The following is a 27,530-nucleotide window of genomic DNA, read 5'->3' on the forward strand; positions in this document are numbered from 1 at the left end:
TTCTTTCTTTCACCTGCTTGTTTGTTTCTTTCTTTCACCTGCTTGTTTGTTTCTTTCTTTCACCTGCTTGTTTCCTTCTTTCACCTGCTTGTTTCTTTCTTTCACCTGCTTGTTTCCTTCTTCACCTGCTTGTTTCCCTCTTTCACCTGCTTGTTTCCCTCTTTCACCTGCTTGTTTCCCTCTTTCACTTGCTTGTTTCCTTCTTCCACCTGCTTGTTTCTTTTTTTCACCTGCTTGTTTCTTTCTTTCACTTGCTTGTTTCCTTCTTTCACTTGCTTGTTTCCTTCTTTCACTTGCTTGTTTCCTTCTTCCACCTGCTTGTTTCTTTTTTTCACCTGCTTGTTTCTTTCTTTCACCTGCTTGTTTCTTTCTTTCACCTGCTTGTTTCCCTCTTTCACCTGCTTGTTTGTTTCTTTCTTTCACCTGCTTGTTTCCTTCTTTCACCTGCTTGTTTCTTTCTTTCACCTGCTTGTTTCCCTCTTTCACCTGCTTGTTTGTTTCTTTCTTTCACCTGCTTGTTTCCTTCTTTCACCTGCTTGTTTCTTTCTTTCACCTGCTTGTTTCCTTCTTCACCTGCTTGTTTCCCTCTTTCACCTGCTTGTTTCCCTCTTTCACCTGCTTGTTTCCCTCTTTCACTTGCTTGTTTCCTTCTTTCACTTGCTTGTTTCTTTCTTTCACCTGCTTGTTTCTTTCTTTCACCTGCTTGTTTCTTTCTTTCACCTGCTTGTTTCTTTCTTTCACCTGCTTGTTTCTTTCTTTCACCTGCTTGTTTCTTTCTTTCACCTGCTTGTTTCCCTCTTTCACTTGCTTGTTTCCCTCTTTCACCTGCTTGTTTCTTTCTTTCACCTGCTTGTTTCCCTCTTTCACCTGCTTGTTTCCCTCTTTCACCTGCTTGTTTCCCTCTTTCACCTGCTTGTTTCCCTCTTTCACCTGCTTGTTTCCCTCTTTCACCTGCTTGTTTCCCTCTTTCACTTGCTTGTTTCCTTCTTTCACTTGCTTGTTTCTTTCTTTCACCTGCTTGTTTCTTTCTTTCACCTGCTTGTTTCTTTCTTTCACCTGCTTGTTTCTTTCTTTCACCTGCTTGTTTCTTTCTTTCACCTGCTTGTTTCTTTCTTTCACCTGCTTGTTTCCCTCTTTCACTTGCTTGTTTCCCTCTTTCACCTGCTTGTTTCTTTCTTTCACCTGCTTGTTTCCCTCTTTCACCTGCTTGTTTCCCTCTTTCACCTGCTTGTTTCCCTCTTTCACCTGCTTGTTTCCCTCTTTCACTTGCTTGTTTTCCTCTTTCACTTGCTTGTTTTCCTCTTTCACTTGCTTGTTTTCCTCTTTCACCTGCTTGTTTCCTTCTGTGTAAAATTGTGTAAAATTGTGTAAAAACTAAAAATACTCTTCTCTCTCCTTCTCATTTGCTACAATCTTTTCTCTTCCTCCCTCATCCGCTGTCTTCTCTTTTTAGTGCTTTGAAGATGGAAGTGTTAGGCTGAAACGCCTTGGTTTTAGCTTTGCAAATCTATCTATGACTTCCCCGTGGTCAACATTATCCAGCATCTCCCTCTCAATTGACATTATAGCCAAATTACTTAAACGCTCTTGACCCATTGTATTTCTCAGCCATGTGTGTAGTCGTCGGAGGGCACTGAAAGATCTTTCACAACTGCAGCTGGTGACTGGGATTGTCAAGGCAGCTTGAAAGATGGCCTTGAGGGAGGGGAACATATCCTTGTCCAAAAGGGAAAACACACTCTGAATGGTGGGTAGGTCTTTTTTTCTTTCAAGGAAATTTTTGGCAACAACAATTTCTTCAGATTTCATGGGGATGCTGTAGTGTTCAGCCAGAGGTTTGAGTGCCTCTTCCTCCAAGAAATGCTCTGAAGCAGGTTGACATGCCTGTACACCAGTCAAGATTTTTTCTCCAACTCCAGAAAACCTGTTCTGGAGCTCCTCCAGCATTCGATCAATAACTGGAAAGAAGACTCTCCCTCTCAGAACATCTCCACTTGACAAATCTGACCGTGTGCCACAAGATGTCTCGACTACAAAGTCGTCCATGTTTTTCCTCTTCTTCCTCTTTGTCTCAGTTGAATAAATCTCAAGATTGTCACACAGGGTCTTGGTCTTGTCAAAGATTTCATGTGCTTTCGCATTGCTCCTGTAGCTTTTGAGTGTGCTTTGGACTGCGATTTTATAGTCCATTGCCTGCACCAAGTCAATTGTCTCTTTCTGCAAGTATTTGTGCAGGCCCTGAGTTACTGAGAGCAGTGTCTCAAACATGGCAAGCATGTAGATGGTGCTGAATTGGCAAAGCTTGCTTTCCAGCCCCTTAGCTACAGGTGCTGAAATGCTCCCCAAAGCCTGGATCAAAGCAGGAAGGTTTTGTAGAGTGGCCTTCACACTCTCAACCTGACATGCCCAGCGAGTTGTAGACAACTGAACAAGTTCCCGGGCCCCCACCCCAAGTTGCCTCTGAAATTCTTGCAATTTCTGATGGTGAAGAAGAGATGTGGAAAAGAAAGAGTAGAGACACTCCAGGAGATTGAAGAGGTCACGTGCCTCTGGGATGGCTTTACAAGTGGCACAGAGAACAAGATTAAGCTCATGGGCATAGCAGTGAACATATAATGCCTCTGGATGCTTTTCTCTGAATCGGGTTTGTACACCGCTCACTGCTCCGCTCATAACAGCAGCACCATCATAGGATTGAGCAACACATCTTAGGTGTCCTATTCCATGTTTCTCAAGCTGCTGCTCTATGGTGTCAGTGATGGACCTAGCATCAAATGAATCAAGGCGGGAAAATCCAAGGAATCTCTCTTTCACCAAGCCTTGTGGAGAAACATATCGTACACACAATGCAAGCTGCTCTGACTGATGATCCCTTGCTTCATCTACCATTATGGAGAACATTTCTGCCTCTTTAATTTCAGAGATAATCCTTGAAATTATAACTTCAGAGGTGCTTTGGATCATCTCATTCTGGGATGAGGGTGAAAGGTAAGTCGCACATGAAGTTGGTTTATAATTTTGAAGGAAAGGGTCAAATTTCTCAAGAAGCTGCATGCATTCCATAAAATTCCCCTTATTGTCACTCTCTGGTGATTCATTGTGCCCTCTAAAAGCAATACCTTGCTTCCCGAGAAAAGCTGTCACTGATGCTATGCGTTTGAGATACTCCCTGCGATCCAAAATGTCACTCATATGTGCGGCTTGTAGCTGCTCTGTGATGTCCCCATGAACTTGTGTGGATTTAAAGCTCTTCCACTGAATCATTGAGGCCTTATGCAGATTGGATTTCTCATGCTCTCTAAAAGAGTCTAATGCTCTCTTCCAGTTAGTGTAACCTTTTGTGTTGAGTGTATCCTTTTGATCCCTTGTCTGTTTTGGTTTGCCATATATTCTACAAACAAAGCAGAACGCTGCATTGGCAGTAACTGAGTATTACAGCCATTCAAATGTTTCAAACCAACTTGATTGAAATGCTCTTTTTTGCTTGCCAAACATGCTGGAAGGAAAGCAGTGATTTTTTATGCGCCTTGGTCCTGTGTCTGCGGCTCCCAAATCACTGACCTCAGTGTTATTGCCTTCCTCACTGTTGTCTTCTTGGTCTCCCATCTTCCTTTTCTCTTCCTTCTCTGTACTGTCATCTGTAAACAGAACATAACATCAGATTAATTTGATCATAGCAGACGTTATCAAAAAGCAATCATATAAGGGAACTGGCCCTTGCAACAGGATTAGCATTTACTTGTCTTTTTCCTTCCTTGCTAAAGTGGCACTCACTGGGCTCAATTATATTGTTTTAATTATGAAATACAAGAGATGGTAGTAAAGAGTTTAAATGTTGCAACAATATATGAGTAGCCTAATCAATAACAACATTGACAATTATCTACCTGAATAACTGTATACATGCAGGCAAAATGAGATAGCGGTGCTCGGCAGCCCTTCGGAAGTCCTCGGGAGTTTTATTTTACCCACACAGCAACGTTAGAAGGACATAACAGTTACGTAGTTGTGTGCGGTAACTTATGTGAGAAAAATATCACTGAATTTATGTGTGGGAAAAGTAGCCCGCTGTACCGAGCCTTCAGGGATTTTCAGCCCGCCTAAGAGCGTCTATCACCAGGGAGGACTGTCCCGCAGCTCCGCCGGCACGCCCCCCTAACAATACACGTTTCACATAATTTTGAAGGAATAAACAGAATTTAACTTATTCATTTACCTGTTTCTGGTAACGGCTCCCCGGAGACGTGAGCCTCAGCCGAGTCAGCCTCCTTGTTTTGGAAAAATCGCCTTATATCCATGATATTTCGTGATGTTGCTATATCGTCTCCCTCCAGCGCGCCAACGGTTTAGACACCGGAAGAGCCTGCTGACGCGAGACTATCAGCCAATAAAACACGGATGCTTCACGCAACCCCTCTCTCTGATTAGCCAGTCAGTCTCGACGTCATCCTGTGTTGCATTCACTAAAAATGGAAAACTAAAACTTCTATAGTGGCTCGTTAATGTACAGTTATCATTATTTCTTCTGAAGTTGAATTATCCGGGGCTTGTGAAAAAACGTTCGGGGCTAAAGCCCCGGATGCCCAGGCCAGGCGACGCCACTGGGTCTCACACATTTTTCACACCCTTTTTCAGACTAGAGTTGGATTAACTGAGTTAGAGGAAACGAAAACAGCTGATAGGAATTATTTTTATAATCACAGAAAAATGAAAAGTATATTCATTTGACCAGAGGTTGTGTTGTTTGATTGATATATTTGCTTTTGTTGTGTGTGTGTTAAATGTTTTGTGAGTGTTTGAGCATTTTTCAAACAAGATGTGTCAGTTTGGGCGGAAACTTTCAGTTCAGGTCTGTGTGTGCTGTTTTGAAAACAACTTCTGAATGGACAAATGTGTTCAAGCAAATGAGAATAAATGCAAACCGGTTAAACCTGCATCTCCAGTGTAAATAGTCTTCATCTATAACGTCCTGACATGTAATGCACTCATTTTACACTGCCCTTCATTACACTGTAACAGAGACTACAATGCATCATTGGCACAGTCCCAGAGAACGACTAAGTGGACTGCTGTAGGCTATTTTTTATCTAAATATTCACGTTATACAGAAAGTGTCGAACACTAACATATAACACAACACATGAGAGCTGTTTCACATTCAAAAGAACAAGCAATAGAAAAAATAAACACAGCAAGGATCTCATATCAAATAAAAAATCAATCAATCAATCGATAAATAAATAAACATTGTCATGTCAATACATAGATGAATGTAATAATGTTATCATAAATTTAATTAAATGCCAGGGGGTATATTAAATATCTTTCTATAGTTGTCTAAAAATGTTGTATTCTTTTTGTTTTTGACTAAAGGTACCAGGGACTAGGGATTTATAAAGTGAACTGAATTCAATTAAAAATGAGAAAAGGTTGGTTTGGAGGCTGAACATTTTTGCTTGTGAATAAAATATTTACCAAATAAAATGAAGTAAATACTGAAAACACTTGTTCTTAATTTCAATATAACATATAACATCTTTAAAGGAAAAGCAGTGTGATATGGTGACATGGGGGGAAAATATATGAGCACAAGTTTGACCAAAATTGCATTGTGACATTACATTTTTTTTTAAAAACCCAGATGGTTTAAAGTTTCATCAGCACGCCCACAAAAAAACACAAGAGCTGTCCACATGCATATGAAATGAGGGAGTTAACAGGATATATTTTGTGAAGAATTTAGAAAATAGGTTTCTTTTACGTCGTTATGAATACAGCATTTGTTAAATTCAATCTGCTAAAACAGATTTGCTCTCAGGTCTAATTTCTTCACAAAAAGATAAGTGACACTGCAGTAAACTAAGTAAGCCTAAGTAAGATTGCTTTTACATTTCAGCTGCTCTGACATGATGTTTGGACTACAAAAATGCTGCTGTAGGACTACAACTCCACACAGCCCCGTGGCTGGTCCGCCAGTAGGCTATCCCATGATTCCTCGCTGTGTGTGTGACCTCTTAGAGCACGGGAAGAAGAAGCAGCAGCGCTCGCTCACGCTGTCTGGTGGTGGTACCTGGCTAACTATCGCTCGGTTGTAGATCATGGCTGCCTCTAAGCCAGTCGAGCCGCAGTCCGGGACGGGACTACCCCGCTGGCAGCTGGCCCTGTTGGTCGGGACTCCCATAGTGCTGGGAGTGGGGGCGGTGTACCTGTGGAACCGCAGCCGGACGAAGGAGAGCAAAGGGACCGGGGAGCGGAAAACACCAGAAGGCAGCGCGAGCCCCGTGCAGGGCCAAGACGGCGCAGCTCCAGTCAGCCGCGAGCAGGAGAATATGGTAACCGTTGCCTAGAGACTGCTCTGTCCTCTGCTGTGACTGTAACATTAGCCACATTAGCCACATTAGCATTACCTGCCTCGGTGTAGCGCGCGCACTCTTCTGACTAAACGTGTCATTGCCGTAACAGAGCCGTCAAGGACACCTCACGTTACCGACGCTGGTGTGTGACAGCTACCTTCACGAGAGCAAGGCCGAGAGCAGCCGGTTCATCGGGACTGGATTAGCAAATGTTAATGGCTAGCTAGCTCCGGGGGCAAATGTTTAACATTGCACGCCTGTAAGGCAAACATGCTCAACTGAAGTGTGTGCAGCTGGTAAATTATGCATGTGGGAACAACATGGCAGTACGTTTTAACTGTGCCATAGCGTAGCAATTGTAATGTCTGTGGGGAAGCTAGCTAACGTTATCTTCTCGCGAAGGGCTGGGATGCCTGTCACTTGAATCCGTCTGATTAGAGGCATTTTTATTATACCAGGCCATAGGTGGCAGCCTGTCACCTCACTGATCACGCATGGGTAACGTGCAGAAACGCTTCCTGGCTTTTGTTGCTTCTATTACTCACTGGTAGTACATTCACAGTCTAGATATATTGTTTTTTCTCTTCTGTAATTGCCATAATGTTTTTAGAATTTTAAAAGTTTCAATTAAATTCAAGCTACAGTCGGGCTGTAGTGTAACTAAACTAATGTCCCCGACCTCAGTTTAGTGGTAGGGCTCACAGGATGTCAGTGTCAGAGGGGCCTTTGGGTCCGGCATTACTGTTTATGAATGTTTTGCATCCCTCATGCATTCATTGAAGAGAAAAAAAAAGTGTGGCTTCCTAATGCCATATGAAATACAACTGTGTAATTATGAGACCATACTTATTAGTACGAGGTCACCTCACTGAGATGAGAACTATCTTGCAAGTATGATGTTATTATATATTAAATATACATTATTATTTATAATTCTGAGAAAGAATAAAAAATGTGATTTTAACACCCATCGCCATTTGACTAAACACACAGGATTCATTTTAGGTTACTCAGTAGTAATGTGAGGTTGTGGAGATGGAGTTTGTCTGCCAGCAGGGATCATGATTCATTGCAATTATGCACAAACACAAAAAGATCACGCTGGTAGGCCATTATTGCTCTGGCAGTTCTGTAAACCACTTCACGGTTCAAATAAGGTCAACAATTGAGTCAAGTTTATATGTTGTTGCAATGTGGGTTAATGTCAGTGTCATATGCTTCGTTGTCCACCACTGGAATAATTTACCTCGAAAGACCTAAAGCCAGGTCATGCGAATCCATGATTGTTTAGCATAACAGTTTAGTTGGTATAGTTGCTGTAAATGGTAAATTGACTGCATTAATGTAGCTCTTTTGTACTTTACCGAACAAAGCACTTTACAATTTGCCACTCATTCGAGCACACACACCCTGATGGCAGCAACGTTACCATGCAAGGCGCTGGCCACACTAAGACATTCTGAAGAGTAAGGTATCGAATAATGTTGTGATTATTGGACGGCCCGCTCTACCTCCTGACTTCAGCCCCTAATAATTAATCATTATTAATTCAATCCTTTATAGAAAATCACTTCAATAGTTTAAACCAGTCCACTGATTCACAAGGGAGACCATTTAATCAATACATGTTTCCTTTTCTCCTTCTCATTCAGGGCCCATTGGAACGTGCCCAAGCAGCAAAGAACAAGGGCAACAAGTACTTCAAGGCTGGCAAGTATGAGAACGCCATCCAGTGCTACACAGACGCCATCGCTCTCTGCCCCACAGAGAAAAAGACAGATTTGTCAACATTTTACCAGAACAGAGCAGCGGCCTACGAACAACAGGTTGGCACCACCTTCTTTTATCTGTGCAGAGATTGTTGTTACTATTAAAAGACCCAACTGGAGTGCAATTATTAAAAAAACAAAACCATTTCAGATGTCTTTATTGTGAGCAGTGTAAATGTACTAGGGAAAAAAATGTTTCTCAATATTATGTCCCTTGCTGTAATGAAAGTGTGGCATTGATTCTTCATTGAACTTGAAATATACCTGAAATGGCTTCAGTGCACACTAACTTCTTCTCACAACTTGAAGCCAGAAGAGGTGGTATGTCTTGCTCTTTTGTCAGTGTTTAACAGATTCTATGTAAATCTTGACTGATATCAGACTGACTTGTCAATACAGGTCTGGGCCCAAGCAAATTATCTGCTATCATCTAAAGTAGATGGCAGTTGGCTGGTCCCTGGTTTGGAGAACAGGCACACAGGTTAAGTTAACATGCAGCAGTTAAATTAATATTAGTGTACGCCCTATTTAGAATATTTTCACCTCTTTTCTTTGCTGTTAGACAGCCCTGTTTAATTGTACAGGTGAGGAACTGAAGCCATTCTATGTTCTCTTTAAAGCCACCAGACTCCATGGACAAAACAATTAGTTTTACCTCACAAAACACGGGAGTTGCTGGTCTTGCACTGCTAAATTGTTTTAGTTGTGCTTTTGTATTTTCAAGCTGAACTATCCCTTTAATGCAACCTCATGAGGTCTCAAACTAAAAGTCTATTTGAAGATTAGTTTTATATTGGTCTTCAGTTTTCATTATAGGTCCCTTGGTTCACTTCATAGCTTTGTCTGGATAGTGGACAGACCTCTAGGCCACTGTCTTTTCAGATGCACATACATTTTGGAAGATAACCGGCCTATAAATATCATTTCAGATGAAATGGACAGAGGTGGTCCAGGACTGCTGTCAGGCCGTAGAGATGAATCCACGCTATGTCAAGGCCCTGTTTAGGAGGGCTAAAGCTCTGGAGAAACTTGACAACAAGAAGGAGTGCCTAGAAGGTGAGACACTCTTTTCTTCTGAAAGTGCTCTTTAAAAAGTGACAAATATTTACAGTCTGTTTTGTTTCTTGTGTATCCTCCAGACGTCACAGCGGTGTGTATTCTTGAGGCCTTCCAGAACCAACAGAGCATGCTGCTAGCAGACAAGGTGCTGAAGCAGCTTGGCAAAGAGAAGGCCAAAGACAAATACAAGGTATTTGTCCACTTTTAAGCAACAAAAAAACAACAACAAAGGAGCATATAATAAGTAAACAGACAGAAAGATTTAATGAATATAATTGACAGTATTGCACAGAGGAGATCTTGACGATTGAGTTGTCAGTTTTGGTATGACCAGTTTACTGGGAGCTGTGTGGATTGTAAAGTGTGACCGCAGCGGGAAGGAAGGACCTGCTGTATCTCGTCTTCACACACTTTGATCGAGTTCAATTTCTCTGAATTGTCACAATGAACTTCTTCTCTTCTAAACCCCTTTTCTGTAGAACCGTGAACCGATGATGCCTTCTCCTCAGTTCATCAAATCCTACTTCAGCTCTTTCACTGACGACATCATCTCACAGCAGCTGCAGAAAGGGGAGAAGAAAGATGAGGACAAGGACAACGAGGGCGAGGCAGCAGAGGTCACTGAGAGGTCAGAGGATGTTTATTGTATCAACTAAACCGGTTCACTCAGGTTGTACCAGAAGGGACAGGGGAGCTGGTGACATGGGCGCGCTCACATTGTCCATTCGCACCGTTCCTAAGTCTGCTTCACGCAAAAGCTGTGCTGAATGGTTCGGCGACAGAGCTTAAGAGTCTGTCACATAGGCCGTTAAGTGGAAGCTAAAGATTACGCTGTTAAGAAGCTAAAGATGCAGCTTCAGTTAATTCACTTTTGAATTCTTGATCCATTTGGGATTAATCAGTAACTTTGGGTTACTTAACGTAACCTCGGTTCTTTGATAACAGAGTGATGTGTTCTTAGATGAAGAACTATGGTGACAGGCTTTGGTTACGACTGAAATGCCAAAGCCTTTTGACTTACACCTCTTACTGGTTTCTTCTCTATGTCAAAGATGGCATTGAGCCGGACAAAACACGATGTCTTGTTAACAAAGTTGTGGTTGTACCATAAACTTATAGGACTGATACATTAGCTTTAAGAGTTCTTTGTTTTCAATAAGGAAATGGTGATGTGGAAAAAAAACTTTTTGCCACTTCACAACGCTGTGGTTTGTAAAACTATGAATAACTACCCACAACATATACCCCAATCTTTTTTTTTTTCACCTCTTTAGCTCTGGGTACCTGAAGGCGAAGCAATACATGGAGGAGGAGAACTATGACAAAATCATCAGTGAATGCACCAAGGAGATTGAGTCAGGTGGCCGATACACCGCAGAGGCCCTGCTGCTGCGTGCTACATTCTACCTGCTGATTGGTAACGCTACCGCTGCTCAACCTGATTTGGACCGGGTAATCAACATGCAGGACGCCAATGTGAAGGTACGTACTGTCTTTCACATATAATTAGCCTGTTCTTAGCTGCGAATACCAGGGCAATTCAACTAAAGGGATAGTGGATTAGCAAAGCTATAAGGCACTACCATATTGTATAGCCTTTTGCTAACTTCTAATAGCTTGTGTTCGGTTCAGTTGTATCTGCAGATAATCCTTGGGATTTAAGTAAGCGCACTGTGCATGACACCAATGTGGGGAATAAATAACATGAGGTGCTCGGATAATTTATTTTTATTTTATTTTACTCTATTTGTAAAGTGTCTTGGAGAACCTTTTTTAAAAGCGCTATATAAATAAAATGTATTATTATTATTCTTTCAGTGCAGCTCCTGGGGCAGTTTTTCTGACTAAGTCTTCCCAGACATTGAGAAACGTGCCCAAAGATTCAGGAGTGGGATAAACTGAACCAGTCTTGACTTCTGTTCATGCCATTTTCTCCCAGTTTATCTGATGATTTGTACGCATGTGAAAGCTACAACCTCAAAGTGCTCCCTCTGTACTGTGGTCTAATGTTAACAGCTACGAGCCAATGCTTTGATCAAGCGGGGAAGCATGTACATGCAGCAGCAGCAGCCTATGCTCTCTACACAAGATTTCAACATGGCGGCTGAGATTGACACACGTAACCCTGATGTCTATCACCACAGGGGTCAGGTAGGAGTGTGGCTGAATTAGTTTCTTGAACATCAATTTGTTACTGACTGCTAAGTTAATATCTCGATATAGTGCTCTATCTAAAGTCTGTATATCTTCTCAGCTGAAAATCCTGCTGGACCAAGTGGACGAGGCGGTGGGTGACTTTGACGAGTGCATCCTGCTCAGACCTGACTCTGCTCTTGCCCAGGCTCAGAAATGCTTTGCTCTTGTAAGTAATCAACTAAAGATTATATGAAAAGCGAGCGCGCCATTTCAATCCTATCTAATGTCTATTTGAATCGGCTCTGCTGTCTGTGGCATTGACTTGCAAACAATTCAAGATTAGCTGCTGAGTGTCTTTTCTTTCTTGTGTTCTTCAGTACAGACAAGCATATACTGGAAACAACCCGTCACAAGTGCAGACAGCTATGGACGGCTTTGAGGACGTTATCAGAAGGTTCCCCAAGTGTGCCGAGGGCTACGCTCTTTACGCTCAGGTACAGAATCAATCATGTTCTAGTTACACTTCGGTGGCTGGTGTAGAACTCATTTGCTCTGTCCATTTTATAATACAGCCCCTTTCACACATGCAGAAGATACCAAATAGAGCTGTATGTGAGAATGCAAATGTCTGAATCCGTTGGATCAGAGACCTTGGTTGTTCATGAACAAATTACGAACCGGCTTGCCTCCTGCACAATCTACTCAGATGCCACCCCTTGCCTAAACCAAATGGAGTATTAGTAATTAATAACGTGTCTGACACAATCTCCTGTTGTGTGTTACATTTATGAAGGGGAATCTTCGGACAATGTCTGGTCCTGATTCGTCAGAATTCATTTGAGAAAAGGGGCTAATGCTAGCAGTTATCCAGCTCTTAAGTCTTTCAAAATATGATTTCCGGGTCCAAGCTGCTCTAAGCCTCGTATTTCTACAACGCAGCAGTTACGTGTTCCCCGTTGTTGAAACAGATCTTAGTTTTTAATAAACGTAATTACCTTTTTACCACTTTCTTTTCAATCAAAAAGGTGTTTCTTTCAGAATTGTTCACATGTTCGGTCGTTGTTGCCTGTTCTGTTTCAACGGAGCATTGGGACCCGGAAACCGTATTTTGAAAGGGTGTTACGTCAGACTTGACAGCCTGATAGACACTTTTAATGAAACTCCATTACTAAGCAACAGCCTTTGTCCGTAGGAACTTCCTGCCTGTTGATGTCATTCACATACACTGCAACAGGAAATAATTTGGGGCACATTAAAAATGTTTGTTTATTTTGTGAAATGGTCAATACGTCTTTTTGACGCACACAAAATGCTTGCGTGTCTTTCAGGCTTTGACCGATCAGCAGCAGTTTGGAAAAGCAGACGAGATGTATGACAAGTGTATTGAACTGGAACCAGACAACGCTACCACATATGTCCACAAGGGGTAGGCATTTTTCCCCCATTCCAGTAGGCATATTGTTAAAATAACACCTGTTTCATATGTGTCAATCATTCTTCAGATGTTAAAAGTGCAATATATGTCCAGTTTGTTACAGCTCCAGTGGAAACAAGACCTTGACTTGGGTCTAGAGCTCATCAGTAAGGCCATTGAAATTGACAACAAATGTGACTTTGCCTATGAAACCATGGGAACCATCGAAGTTCAAAGGTGAAATGAACAACTTGAATCAATCCACAACATCTGTCTTCTTGGAATGCTCAAAATAACCAGAGTGTTTTCTTTTCAGGGGCAATCTGGACAGGGCAATAGAAATGTTCAACAAGGCAATTAACCTGGCCAAATCCGAGATGGAGATGGCCCATTTGTACTCGTTGTGTGATGCAGCATACGCCCAGACAGAAGTGGCAAGGAAGTACGGGCTGAAACCTCCGACACTGTAACGTCTCTGCCAATCGATCACCAATCTCTATCTCCATTGCTGAACCTAACTGTGTTAAAATGCAACTGTCTCACTTAACTTTTGATTTGTAAAAAAAAATGAGTACTGGATTATAAAAGAAAAAGGAAGAGCCTTGAATCGATATACCGTGTTTACATCACATTAAAGGGGTTTGCCATCATTGAGAGAAGAAGGATTTCTATTCACATTCAAGCCGAGGCTGTGATCCAGGCCTCTGGTTGTCAGGGTGGGCGCTTGGGTGGGGGCTCTGAACAGACACTGCCCTTTGCTGACACATAATTCAACCAGAACATCATCCTTAAACCCTTTTCATAATAAAGAGAAAGATAGTCTGCTAGAGAGAGAAACATACATGAATGGCCATGTATACCTGTCTAAATTAATAGTAACTATGTGAAATGTAAGTGAACTGAAATGTGCGCAGTCTGTTGAACCGATTACTGACTTTAAGGCTTTTGTGACACTTTTAAATCTACAGAAAATACTGTGAGAGCTTTATATAGATCTAACGGACTGTTCACTTGTTAATTTATGCAGATTAAAAGTGTTGTCTCCAAACATCACCGAATGCGAAATTAAAACTGTAGTCATACTTGTAATGTCTGTGTTTGTAAGGCTGGAATCGATCTCATGGGTACGGGGCTACAGAGAAGTTAGTTTAGCATCAAGCAAGTGTATTTTTTAATTATGGGATTGCCTGTTTTTCTTTTCTTTTTTATATATATACTTTGTGCAGCATGTTCACTTTATAAATAAATGTAAATGCAATGCTCGTGCTGTCTTGAACACTAGGAAAAAAGCAACTATAAGAGACTTTGGGCAAAACATTTTTGATTAGAAACGACTTAACCAACTTCATGTCTTTTAGTCCGCTAGTGTCAGAAGATGTCACAAGGGATCGGATATTCACTTTAATTGAGACGCAGTTTATTTTCTATATTATTGTCAAATGTTTATTTTTCATGCTACGTTACAAGTTTGACAGAGTAACCTTAAAACAGGTTTTTATTTTCCTGTCTTTTCAAATTCTACTCTCACAAGCCAAGCCTTATTGTTTCTAACCCACTTGATGCAGCCCTGAGAATCTCCAGGTACAGTGCTCGATTTGGTTCTGAACAAGCATCCGTACTTTGTAAAAAAAAAAATTAGCCACCTCATCTAGCAGCAGTCATGGCTAAATTTTATTGAATGGTAATACCAAGGAACCAAATCGTGTATTCTACCTGCGGCTGGTAAGGGCGACTACTCAGCAAAATTATCTGTCCTCCTGTCTTAAACTTGCAGAAACAAACAAGAGCTTAACCTTTGAGAAATCAATGTAACCGTCGGCAAAATATTGGCTGTTCAAAAGAAATTAGACATATTTTTCATCAATAACATGTATGGTGACCAAAGTGAAAGAAAATGAATCCTAATAAAGTTCTAATTCCTGGAATGAATTTCACATGTGTAAGTGTCTCCTAGCCTGCACAGCCTTACATTCTGCAACCCTTCAAAAGTGATGTTAGAGTTAGAAACTACACTCTGCTTCCATGCTTTGAAACTTTGGCTCTTTATTTGCTTAAAGGTCCCATATACTGCGTACATTCATGCTGGTATTTTGATTACTACCAGAATATGTTCACATGCTGTTATGTTCAAAAAACACATTTTTCTCATACTGTGCATCTGAATATACCTTTATCCACCCCCTGTCTGAAACGCTCCTTTCCTCCCTCTCTGCACTGATTAGTCAGTGTTTCAGGTCTTCTGTATCTGCACTCTTTGTGTTTTTACATCATGGAAATGTCTGCAGCAGAACTTTCTACATATATAAAATATAATTGTGACATCTCAACCATACAGAAGTCCTGGCGGCTCATTTAAAGGCACCGTGTCTGAATACAGACTGCGTTTCTCTGTCATTGAGTGTTTTGATTCACAGTATTTACAGTGAGGCATGGAAATCTCACTTTTTAGGGTATGGTACCTGAAATATGAATACTGCTGCTCAATAATACTGACTTGTATACAGACAGCAGTCTGCGCTCAAAGATGTAGCTCCAAGTGAAACACTTTTGCCTCTCGCAGGCAATGAGTTACTACTGCAGTTTTCATTTTTATACCTTCTACTCTTCTGTGTTTGAGGCTTTACATTTTAGAAAATCAAACCATTCACAGATGGGGAACATCTCATTAACACTGTGGTTATTTGACATTGAAATTGATTTACAATTTAGCTTCATGTGAGGCTTTAATTCATTTAATATTTTATAAATAAATAAGTCATTTTCACTTGTGTCAGTAGGAAAACCACAGGTGTAAATAATAAAGTTAATGCTGGCTGAATTCCATTGAGCTGCTCCAATCCCAGGCTGTGGGTGTTGTGAGTGCTGCCTCACTGTCACTCAAGACTTCTGGGTCAGAGCAGAGAACAGAGCCATCGACTCAGTCACGACTGATAACATTACCCATCTGCATCAACTTATCATGAATGGGGTTTGTTTTTTTTTAAAATCAACCTGCAAGTTGCTCTGAACAAGCCCGATCAGTTGCTTTTTAACATTGCTGTTTTATTATTATTGCTTCTTTATTGAACATTGTAAACATACACATAAACAATGGAAAATAATGGATATTTTTACAAACGAGTAAAGCCCAGTCCGGTGTGTAAAAAGGGATCTGTCAAACGAAATGTGGAAAAGTAAATAAAGTCAATATAACGTTTAAAAAAGCAAAAGGTGTACAAAGATAAGAAATAAAATATATCTGTATCTTAATCAGGGGCTACAGGAAATACGCATGTGAAATTGACCAGGGTTTCTTTAGGCCTACGTGTTATACAGGCTCCAGTCTCGTTATAAACAAAAAGGCCAATCAGTTGCGGTCACAATACAATCAGTTGCTCATCGTTATCAGTGACGTTGTGCGACACGCCGGCCGTGTTGACGGCATGTGACGTGTCTGGTGGTCTCCGTCATCACAACAATGGCGGACACCCCGGAGGAAGCTCTTCAGGGCAGCTGGTGAGACAATCTGTTCTAACACCATAGAAGACGTTTTCTCCCGTTGTCATACAACCGTGTCGGCTTCACCCGACAGTGTGTGATGTATAGCAACCAAAGGCGAGCGTGTGTAGTGAATGTGTTGTGCTGACGGTGGATATTAACCTGACACCAGTCTGTTACCGTTACTGCCCACATTAGCCGGGCTAGCTAATGCTAATTAGCCAAGTTGGCTGCAATAAATTAGCAGCCCAGTCATTAAGACTGACCAAAATAACCGAAGCACCTTTGAGAGAGTCAAAGTATATATATTTTCATCACTTTCTTTCTCTCATTGACAAGTGTACAGGTAAAGCTAGCTAACCAGCAAGCTAACAATAACTAGCCTGATAGCAGGTGTTGATCGAGTTCTGCTTCCCTTTAACCGTTGACCTAAACCCAGCTGCAGCATGATCCTCGCATCTGCTTAACACGATTATAATGGTATTATATGATTAAAGTAATCTTACAGTTGTCAGTGACGTTAAGTGTTGGACTCAAATGGCTGGTCGTATGGAGCTAAATATTACCCTAAAAAACTGTCGTGATTTCTGGAAGTGAAAGTCAGCTGTTAACTGCTGAGCTGATGTTCATTTCACTGCACCACTCCTTTAGTTGAAGTGGTCATTTGTAGAACAACACTAACATCGCATTTAACTCATTGTGAAATGAATTGTCGATATGAATAAATATTCATAACACACATTAGTTACAAGTGCTGATTAAAAGTTGCCAGAGACCTAAGTAATGGTTTTAAATAGCTGATTGTGTCCAACCAAGCTTTGTTACCATTCAGTGTTCAGTCATTTTACTTTTTTTAAGTGGCTCTAATGATTATTTGATCGTCACAGTTTTCATACTTGGCCTGATCTGCCAACTGTTGTAATTGTGTGCTCTTCGTGCTTCTTCAGGGACCAGGATCTAGCCGAGGCTCTGGACTCGGGCGGCTCTGACATGGAGATGGAGAGAGGAATCTTCCAGGTCCAGGAGAATGCAGCTCAACACAGGGCCAAGATGTGGAAGGTCAGTCCACACGCAGTGACGATAACTGACTGTTACAAAAAGCAATTTCAATTATATTGAGACTGTTAATGTAGCTTAGCCCATGTCATTGTAAAAGTTTTTTATTAGCAGTGTATCTGATATTGTATATGTGTTTGTATTGAAATCAGTAGTGCTTCTATTGTTACAGTCCACATGCTGTAAAGGAATTACTTCCATCAGACACAAGTCAACAGACTGGAAAGACCAGCATCTCAGGCTTGAATATTGTAAAGGCTATCACGTCTTTGTAACACACCCACAGGGCGTCACTTCTGTTCCAAACAACATATCTACGCCATGTTTTTACATACGAACAATGTGGACAAATACTTGAAGGTTTTACTTTGGACAATTACCAAACATTTGTAACTGTCCAAACCACTGTGTAGTAACTTGCCGCCTCCAGTCATTTCAATGAGGGCAGAGGAGAGGAGGTCTTGACCAAGGGGACAGGTGTATGGAGCTAAAGCCGCCGACATGAACGCACACAGATTTTGCTCTAACTGCCCAGTGACAGGAGCTGCCTTTTTTTTGTTTTGTTGCTTGTTTGGGACAAGCTCTGTTGCAGGTATGCTGTTGACAGGGCAGTTGCCGCGTGGTGGTGAAAACAAACAAACAAACAAACAAACCCTACTTTAAAAAATGAATAAACGCTCAATGCCCAGCCACCACCATAGGCCACCACGCCATGTGTAATGACGCATGCGACATTAGCTACTGCACCTTTCTGTTCAGCTTTGCCTCTAATAGACTATGTTTACAGCCTTTATGACGCCTCCATGCTAGCACTTAATATTTATTTGAAGATTGATGGAGTTGTTCAATTGTATTAGATTCATTACAGATAGGACACATTTTAAAGGAATAGGCAGGAAGTTGAGGGGTATTTTAGGTTCTTGTATTGGTCCATTTATATCCATCTAAGTAATCTGGAAAATTGAAAAGCAAGCAATTGAAATTACATATTAATTTGTGCCTTAATGTTTGAAACCGTTCAATGTCAAGTACATGTCTTAATGTTTACCAGCCGCGACAGCGCCCCTGCAGAGTTCAAAGATGAGGAGACAAGTAGTTGGGTAGAAGGTACTAAAAAGATATATTACTGTAATTGCTGTGATTTATGGTTGTTGTATCATTCATCAAGCGATACAGCCTCATCTCTATAGATTAGTTGTTCGTTAGTGGAGCAGCAGTCAAGTCTCTGATTGCAGATCAGTCTCAGTTTATGTCATGTGTTTTATTAAATGTCCTTTTATCACTCACTAGCTGCATGTTTAGCAGTGATTCCTTGTTTTGTGTTGTCAGATCGCTTTAAATGTCTCTGGAAAAGGAGACAGTCTGTCTCCCTGGGACGGCGTCCTCGATTTACCAGAACAGACCCTCATTCACAACCGCAGTCAACAGCTGATTGGTGAGTAAATTGATGTGCCCTAAATTCCTTGACACAATCCTGGATTTTAGCTGACCCGGATGGGAACTCCCCATAAAATGAAAAGTACCTGACAAAATTTAAAGTATAAAATAGTAGTGATAATACAATTATTATTGAGTCAATATTCCTAGAGAGATGGTTTGGTGTTAAAGGGAGAGCAGCGCTAAATTGTAGGAGTACTCTTTTAATGCCACATGTGCAGTCACCATCACCATCTTCTGTCCACCAATCAAACCGGTTGTGCATCTAATGAGAAAACATGAAAGAAACATCAACGGCATCATAAGGTGGCCTTTTTATGGATTCATATAACTTGGATGCAAAAAACTTCCTCAAGACAGACTTTCTAGCACCTTCTGGTGAATGTGTGTCTCAAGTTGAGCTAGTAGATAGAACACAGACATAGATGCACACTTGGAAGCAGCAGGAGAGAAGAACAGAGGGTTGTTCATTTTGTGTCTTACTCACAGTCTGCCAGTATCTGAAGAAGACTGTGAGGATTTCAGAGGAGCAAATTACTTTTAATAGTCTGCTCTTTGACAAGCTGACAACAAGATCTGGTGCAGCTCAAAATAGAAAGCCTCTTATAAGAGTGATGCCCATAAAAGCTAGGCATACAGAAAAAGGTCTCTTTCATGCATTATTTAATAGTAAACCTACGATTAGCTTTGTCAGTGCACATTCTATATTTCTCCGCTTCTTGTTTTTCAAAGTCGAATGGGTATGTTTCTATAAAAAAGGCTACTAACACACAGTCTGCATTGGTTCCCATGTTTAGACCAGCTGGAAGTATCAGATGAGGAGCGTAGTGATATGGTGTCTGATGTTGAGTCAGTCATCACTTTCTACTGCAAGTCCCGCAACATTTCCTTCACCCCAGAGCTGAGCTGGCCACACCTGCTCAAACCACTGCTGGGGCTTCAGCTTCCCCGCAGCGACCTCTACAACTGCTTCTATGCAGTCATGAATAAATACATCCCAAGGTGAGCTCTCAGTGTTAACCATCCTTCACATTCTGCTTAATAACAGACAGGAAATGGAGACTTTTAAATTGTAAAGAGCGTTACATCTGTCCATTGTAGGGACTGCGTGCCAAACGGCCGACCCTTCCACCTGTACAGACTACTGCTGCAGTACCACGAGCCAGAGCTCTGCTCCTTCTTGGACACCAAAAAGATCACACCTGACTCCTACGCCATCAGCTGGGTATGTTCTTTCTTCACAATCACAGCTTGTCCGAGTCATTCAGACATAATGTTTGCCCACACATTGTTGTTATCCTCTACTTCTTACAGGCAGGCCTTTTCATTGTTATCTGGGCTCAGGCCCACCACAAACTTAAAGGTGGTGTTGGAGTCAAAATGGCTACACGGTTGTGTGAACAAGGAGAACAGCAGGGGGCTCAAACCGCACCCTTGGGGTGCTCCAGTGTCTGAAATGGTGTCTGTTTATATTCCCTCCATAGATGGGCAGTATGTTTTCCAGCCACTGTCTTCCCGATGTCACCCAGGCCTTTTGGGACTGCTACCTGCGTCAGGCTGACCCCTTCCTTATCTTCTTCCTCATGCTCATCATCCTCGTCAATGCCAAGTAGGCAGCCGTTTGTGAACGCTACACAGAAACATGATAACTAAAGAAACTTTAAATGTAAAATTTGATTTGGCTTTGTCTGATTTACCCTTAGAGAGGCCATCCTTTCACAAGAAGGAGACAGCAAAGAGGACATCATTAGTAAGTTTGACTTGCTGTCAAAGTATTTGTGGGTTTGTTTAATCTCATGTTAACCACTGGAGATAAACAAGGCTCTCTCAATCTCAGAAATGCTGGAAGAGTCTCCATCTCACCTGGAATCGGAGGACATTGAAGATTTGTTTTCTCTGGCCCAGTATTACCAGAGCAAGACCCCTCTGTCACTTAGAAAGGTGAGGCACTATGTACATGTTTGTGCTTGATAGACACAGTAGTGCTGAACACAGACTGTGATGAGACAGCAAACAGAGAGCGGCAGCCGCACAAAAGAACTCATTGTTCAATTGTGTGTTTGCTTTTTTCACCCTGGTAGATGAACCAGAATCTGTTTGGTAGCAGCCTGGTGGCTCTGAAAGAAGAGGACACTGACCTGAGTCAGGCGCTGTGTCTCCCTGTGTCAGTCCCTGAGATCCTGCAGGCCAACCAGCTGCAGCAGGTCAGTAACATTCTGGTTATTTTTCACTAAAGTTTACCACTTAAGAGTAAAGAAAGAGAGGATAATGGATTTTACTTTCAGGATGGGGTACGTTTCTTTGTGGTGGATTGTCGACCTGCAGAGCAGTACAACGCTGGGCACCTGTCCACGGCCTTCCACCTGGACTCTGACCTGGTGAGAGTAGACAATATTGATTCTGTGTTCAAATGTGTGGAGCCTAAGAACGCTTACAGAGCAATAAATGTGTTTTCTTTTCTCCTCACAGATGCTCCAGAACCCCTCTGAGTTCGCTCTCTCTGTAAAGTCCCTGTTGGAGGCCCAGAAGCAGTCTTTGGAGTCCGGCTCCATCGCCAGCGGAGAGCACCTGTGCTTCATGGGCAGTGGCAGGGAGGAAGAGGACATGTACATGAACATGGTGTTGGCCCATTTCCTGCAGGTGAGGGACAGGAAGAGGATGTTAGAAAGAAAAGTGTAGTACATAACGTGTATTTCCCAATGTTTGTGTTCTTCGCTAACATCGTTGCTAATTAAAGATTTTCTGTTGCAGAAAAACAAAGAATATGTCAGCATAGCTAAAGGAGGTTTCATGGGTAAGTAGGTGAATATGAGAATATTGAGACACCAATGTCATCAGCATTAAACTTTATTAACTAAAACTCACAAAGACAGTTATATGCACATTTGTTTTTGTCAGAATTATAAAGCTGTGCATACACCTGATTGGCTTTTATACATTATAAAGTTGTGAAACTGGGTGCACAAGCCCCATCTTCTCTCACTCACACGTATTGAAACAGACTTTATAAAGTGCTTCACACTGAATGGAGATGAAAAGAACACCAACATAGGCAAATAAAATTATGTTTATAAGAACCTATCACGTATTACATTATGTCTCTCACTTCTGCTGCCTCTAGAAATCATGTACACGATCTGATGTATGTGTTAGAACCACACATTCTTCCGTTATTAATATAATTTTATGTGTGGGAAATGCGGCGTATGCAGTGATTTTTGTTGGGAACTCATCATTTATATACCAGTTTGGATATAAGTGAGAAGTGGAAACTCAGTGAGATTTGTGTGATTTCAGCCCTCCAAAAGCATCTGGTAGACATGAATATTGAGGGTCTCGACTCTTCATACCTCCACTGGATCGTCAGCACGTCAGGGTCTCACAGCAGCCTCAGCTCTGCTGATGTAAGTGGCCAGCAACATCCCTGAATTTTTACCTGTTTAAACTTTTATTTCTTAAAACCATCTTTTCCTTTTCTGGTTCAGGGAGATTCATTAAGTAGCCCTGGAGACGGCAAAGGCGTCAAGTCTTTGGTCAACAAAATGACGTTTGCTCTAAAGTCCAAGTCAGTAAACGTAAAGGAGAAGATGATCAGCTTCATCGAGAATACGTCCACCCCCGTAGACAGGTGAGGTTCTAGTCCCCCCACCAAAGTCACATTACATCGCACTCATCCTTTTGCTTCTTCATTTTTAGGGGTTCAAAGTTTTACTAAAATTTCAAATTATAAAGCCTCAAAATGTCAAATGAATGATTCATCTCACAAATAAAAGAGTAAAAATAATAACATAAAACAATGAAATCACTTTTGCTCATTTCTTCTCACGATAAATTCCACCAAAAGTATTTTAATAGTAAACATTTATGAGGTGCCACTTTGTCATTTGGATTTATATGATATGGAAACACATTTACACCTGAGTGAACTCAAGTCATCTTTGTACACATCTGAAACATCACACTGCACTGATATAAACAGTGACCGGACTAAGTCAGACAGCTGTGGTCTTTTTTTGACTGTAAACTGACTTAGTTGTGCACATTTTTTTTGTATTTACATTTAAGTTTACCATACCTTGTGCCTTATCCCATGCTAGAATATCTTTCAATCTGCCCTGGCCAGAGAAGGTGATTCCAGATCGGTAAGAGCTCCCTGACATCGAGCTGTCTGTCACCAGCATGCCCACTGGCTGTAGACCCGCACCAGTCCGTGGGATTGCAGGAGAGTTAGCTTGTGTCACAATAACGCATGCTTAGTATCTCAGCATCTCGGGCCACACCACTCACTCATGTAACAGCAGCACACTTGCAAGGAGTTAAAGATCTTCATGCTTTCACTAACAACATTCAGTACTGCTGTTCAGTCGTCACTGCTGAAGCTGCTGTGGACTTTCGGGAAGCATTGAGCCATCTTTACATCCACAACTTACTGAGGTTGTCGTCTCAATAACTGAGGTGTTTTGAGGTAGAACTTTAGCTTCACTGCTGTTTGCTTGGAGATGCGCCTAACAGTCTTGTCTTTCCATTTCATTATTGTTCTTTTAGATGATAGCCAGGGCTAATGCAGAATTTACTAATTTACTACACTATGATTTGCTGCAAAAAGCCCTGAATATCATAGACTGACTAATCTAGCTCTCCTGGAGTATAAATGTCTCATCTAACCTCTTTCTTTATATTTAACAGCATACAACGACAGTAGTGGGCTAAGGAGGTCTTCATGCCATTGCTATTTGTGTGCAGCCTTGCTGTCATGTGTATTTAATGTGACTTTTTATCACAGGCATTTATGTATCGTCGATTCCTTCACTCAGTGCTGATGTAACGCTCATTTCCATCTCTAGGCATGTAAGCAGCAGCGACCGCGTCGGCAAACCTTACCGGGGGGTGAAGCCTGTTTTCAGTATTGGCGATGAGGAAGAGTACGATACAGGTAAACTCCCACTGAATGTGGCTGCAGTGGAAATTAAAAAGAGCCCGGAAGCCTCAAGGACTGGAAATGTTTGAATACTGTGACGCTTTTTTAATTTGAAAATCAACATATGCATCTAATGTCCTCCCTCAGATGAGATCGACAGCTCGTCCATGTCAGACGATGACAGGAAGGAGATTGTCAACATTCAGACCTGGATAAACAAACCAGATGTAAAGCATCACATTCCATGTAATGAGGTTAAAGAAACCGGTCACATGTTCCCCAGGTGAGCTGTTGCCTGAATGAATTTGCTGAGGCGTGTAAAAATATTTTTCACATGACACCCTGACACCCAGCTGTCATGGCTGTAGAAGGTTGGATTAGTTAAATAAAGAGGGGAAGCTGTATTTAAATGTGACTAATCCCTGCTTCCCTGGAAATGAATGAATGAACAATAGTTGAGGAATCCATGAATCATAGCACTGACTTTGTCAATCTGTTGTTCCCTCAGCCACTTGTTGATCACAGCGACTCACATGTACTGCCTGCGGGAGATCGCCTCAAGGAAAGGTTTCGCCTACATCCAGTCCAGACAAGCACTGAACTCTGTGGTGAAGATCACATCCAAAAAGAAGCACCCAGAACTGATTACTTTCAAGTTTGGCAGCAACAACTCAGCTGGAGTGGAGATAACTGCAGTTGAAAGGTGCTTGATTTGTGTCTACAAAATTCAGATTTCAAATCCTAACCACCAAAGGCCCGGAGAGCAAAAATAAAAATCTAATTTGTTTTCACTCAGGGATTTTATCTGGATTGTCCAGTAATTTGGTGTTATTTCTAGAGGTGACCCTAAATACTTGAGGATTCAATCTAAGGAGCCTGTTTCGACTACGAGAGGTGGAAAATGTTATGAAGCAAAGGATCGTTCCATTGGTGCGATATGTGGGATCTGAGTGTCTGATTTTACATAGAATTGCTTATTTTCCAAATAAATCATGATATATATATATATATATATATATATATATATATATCCTATTTTGGAACATTTATTACTCAGAGCACTTCAAGAGCAATAAAAAAAAAATTCAATTTCTAAGCGGTTCTCGGTTAAAATCAGCATGAGGAGGAGCTTAGAAACAGCACCTCTCCACATGACTTTTTTTGCATGACATCTGGCGTACTAGTGCGACAAAATTTAAAGCATTACAGTGCATTTGTGTGGTGGGGCTTGTTTTCTTTATTTTTTTTAAGGAAACTATTGAAGCCAGAACTAATTTCCCTACTGTTTCCTTCTCTTCCTCTCAGATATTTGATACCCAACGCAGGCGATGCCACTAAGGTGATTAAGCAGCAGATCATGAAAGTCCTAGATGCTCTGGAGAGCTCGTAAAGAGAGACGACGGGGTCGTGACGGCCAGCCGTGACACAAACTGTAAGAAGAGTCTCTTGTCTGCCGAGAGTGAAACCTCCTCCCACTCTCCCTCGGCTGTCCTCCCTGGACAGATCCGGTCCAGTGTTGACTGTGAAGCCCTGTGTGTCAGTGTTTGGGACATGGTACACTGCTGGCTGCAGGCCTGTGGGACAGGCCGCGTGTGTTGAAATACTTAGGTGCTCCGCAGTCATCCAACTACTCTCTTACACAAAGTTAAAAAATATATATGGTTTATACTGTATGTCTTTCTTTATCATTGATAAAAACGTGGGATATCTTTACAGTGCAATTCTACTTAGGCAACTTCCCTCTGGCCTTAAGGTAGCGTACTGACCAGACCTGTTCAATCCCTACATGACTGACCTTTTTCCTTTGACTTAAGCATCTCAATTCAGTTGTTTTGTAGTGAACAGTATTGTAGCTCAGTCATATCTCTTAGTTTACTTCTCAGATTTAATGATCATTGTTCTGGTCAGAAAGTGAGCATGAGTCAAACATTAACTGGCACATCCCCTGAAAAAACACAGCTGGCACATGAACTGTTTTTGATAACTTTGCAGCAGGTCGCCTTACTTAGAAATTATGCTGGGTGTTTATAAATATGTCATGTGTGTAAACGGCTCTATATTAGTACAGACCGTTGCAATGTTATTTTGAAAGCATAGCCGGATGATCCTGATATGCAGTGGAACTGAAACTGGCTTCTAAACCCTTTCCCATGGTTCGAAGTTCCCCTTCTTTCTAGAGTAAGAAGTAGTTTGCCTTTTACAGAGTTTCTGGGAGATCATTTGGTCTCTGCTTTTTCATTTGGTAAAGAATGAACCTCATCTGACGGCAGTGTCATGTAGCTGTCAGGAAGCACTGTTCACAGCCCCTCTGGACTACGTTAGTATTACAACAGGAGCTTTGGGGATGGTGGTTATTATTATTATTATTGTAATTATGAAGAGCCTGAGCACCTCAGTATTTTTCCATCCCATTCAGATTTCCCCCAAGTTAACCTGATAAAAATCAAATCAGGCTATTGCTCTAATTTATGCAACACTGTGTTCATTTCTCAGCTTCTCAGCACAGATTTGAAAGGAATGAAAAGATACGTTTGTAAAAGGCAAAGTCATCATACATCTGTTTTCAAACCAGCCTGTCTCGGCCATTGTATTGGTTGAAACTGGGCAGCTTTAGTTTGCTTGCCACTGTTGCCTTCGGCCTCATGCCTGTGATGTGTGATATTGGCACCAGCAGTGGCAACATATCACAGCGTATTGCAGCTTCTCCTCTAATCTTAAACTCTGTATCAAACTTTTCCTTGCTTTGTTCTTGCCTACTCGTTTGTTCGCATCGAAGTCTAGTTGTTTGGGCAGCCTTGGTCTAAAGTGACACTGCACCCTCCTGACAGCTCCAGTTGTAACTCCTGTCCAAAGAGGGTTTATGAGAGGGTTAAACATATGGCACATTTAGAATATGGGCGACTTAAATTAAAGCTTGAATTTAAAGACTCATAAATCGGGTCTTTCTTCACTCCAGTCTTTCATAGCATTCCTATGTAACCCATGCTTTGTGTTGTTATTTTGTGGTATTTGTCAGTATTGACTGGATCGGGAGTCTGAACATTACTCTGTAACATCACTGGCAGAGGATGTCGCCACTAGTCGTAATGCAAAATGTCTCAAAAAGTAATTTGCACCTTACTGTACTGCTATTATTTTCTAAGCCTTTCTGTTTGTAATAAATGGAGATTCTTTGACTGCACCTGTGGAAGTGTATTCATTTATTCATGCCTTATTATAATGTGACAGCATTTTTTCCTCTGTTGGGATTTGCTATTTGCAGAGCAATTATACTCGAGAACAAGCCTTACACTGGTGTCTTATTTCTGACCGTTGTAAACAAGTTAAAGTGGAACAGGTATATCATGCTTTCAATGTTTGAAATGTTGCACCAAAGAAAAGTAAACAAATATCTCCTGCAAGAAGCACAACAGCGAGCAGGAAGAGTCAGTTTGGTCACTTCTGTCTTTAGCTTAAATTTAAAGCTGGTAAAGGTTCTATATAAATACTGTGAACGTCTCAAAACAGGCTTTAAATGAGCCGTCAAGACTTATGTACAGTTGTGACATCACAACTTTACTATAAATAGGTACAAAGTGCTGCTACAGTGTCGTTACAGTCATTCCCTGACTGCAGTAACGGTGCAGAGATGCTTAGAGTGCAGATGCAGAAGACCCATGAACACTGACCAATCGGAGCAGACTCGGCTTTTTCAGAAGGGGGTCTTAAAGAGACAGGCGCTAAAACAGAGCGTTTCAGAAAACAACTATATTCAGACCATAGACTATAAAAACCGGACGTAGCCTCTCCACCGGGGCCATTCTCTCAACTTGATCCAATCATATTCGCCTTCGGAAGTCGCCATCTCATCAGACTTTGACTCCTCCTCATTTCCTCTTACCAAAAAAGGGCATTGATGTGAAGTTGTGGGC

General features: G+C 41.5%; 2 protein-coding genes across 3 annotated transcripts; both read left to right on the plus strand.

Moving 5' to 3' along the window:
• Nucleotides 1–6,029: 6,029 nt before the first annotated feature.
• tomm70a (translocase of outer mitochondrial membrane 70 homolog A) lies at nt 6,030–14,656 on the plus strand. Its single transcript, XM_083939994.1, has 12 exons — nt 6,030–6,332; nt 8,006–8,179; nt 9,052–9,178; nt 9,262–9,371; nt 9,661–9,809; nt 10,456–10,663; nt 11,198–11,332; nt 11,436–11,543; nt 11,695–11,811; nt 12,646–12,743; nt 12,846–12,968; nt 13,048–14,656. Exons 1-12 carry the CDS (start codon nt 6,099–6,101, stop codon nt 13,199–13,201), a joined length of 1,737 nt encoding a protein of 578 aa, XP_083796120.1. The 5' UTR covers nt 6,030–6,098; the 3' UTR covers nt 13,202–14,656.
• Nucleotides 14,657–16,187: 1,531 nt separating this feature from the next.
• tbc1d23 (TBC1 domain family, member 23) lies at nt 16,188–26,761 on the plus strand. Of its 2 annotated transcripts, XM_083911427.1 has the most exons (19): nt 16,188–16,226; nt 17,156–17,267; nt 18,594–18,699; nt 19,499–19,703; nt 19,803–19,926; nt 20,186–20,310; nt 20,405–20,451; nt 20,539–20,642; nt 20,783–20,905; nt 20,987–21,079; nt 21,171–21,341; nt 21,453–21,495; nt 21,999–22,105; nt 22,187–22,329; nt 22,799–22,843; nt 23,546–23,634; nt 23,767–23,902; nt 24,128–24,322; nt 24,925–26,761. In XM_083911427.1, the coding sequence occupies exons 1-19, from the start codon at nt 16,189–16,191 to the stop codon at nt 25,007–25,009; spliced, it is 2,091 nt and encodes a 696-aa protein (XP_083767553.1). In that variant the 5' UTR covers nt 16,188; the 3' UTR covers nt 25,010–26,761. The 2 variants fall into 2 exon arrangements, with proteins under 2 accessions (XP_083767553.1, XP_083767554.1); XM_083911428.1 differs by lacking the exon at nt 22,799–22,843.
• Nucleotides 26,762–27,530: the final 769 nt, after the last annotated feature.

Source organism: Echiichthys vipera (genome assembly GCF_963691815.1).
Source record: "Echiichthys vipera genome assembly, chromosome: 3".
NCBI classification, from domain to species: domain Eukaryota; kingdom Metazoa; phylum Chordata; class Actinopteri; order Perciformes; family Trachinidae; genus Echiichthys; species Echiichthys vipera.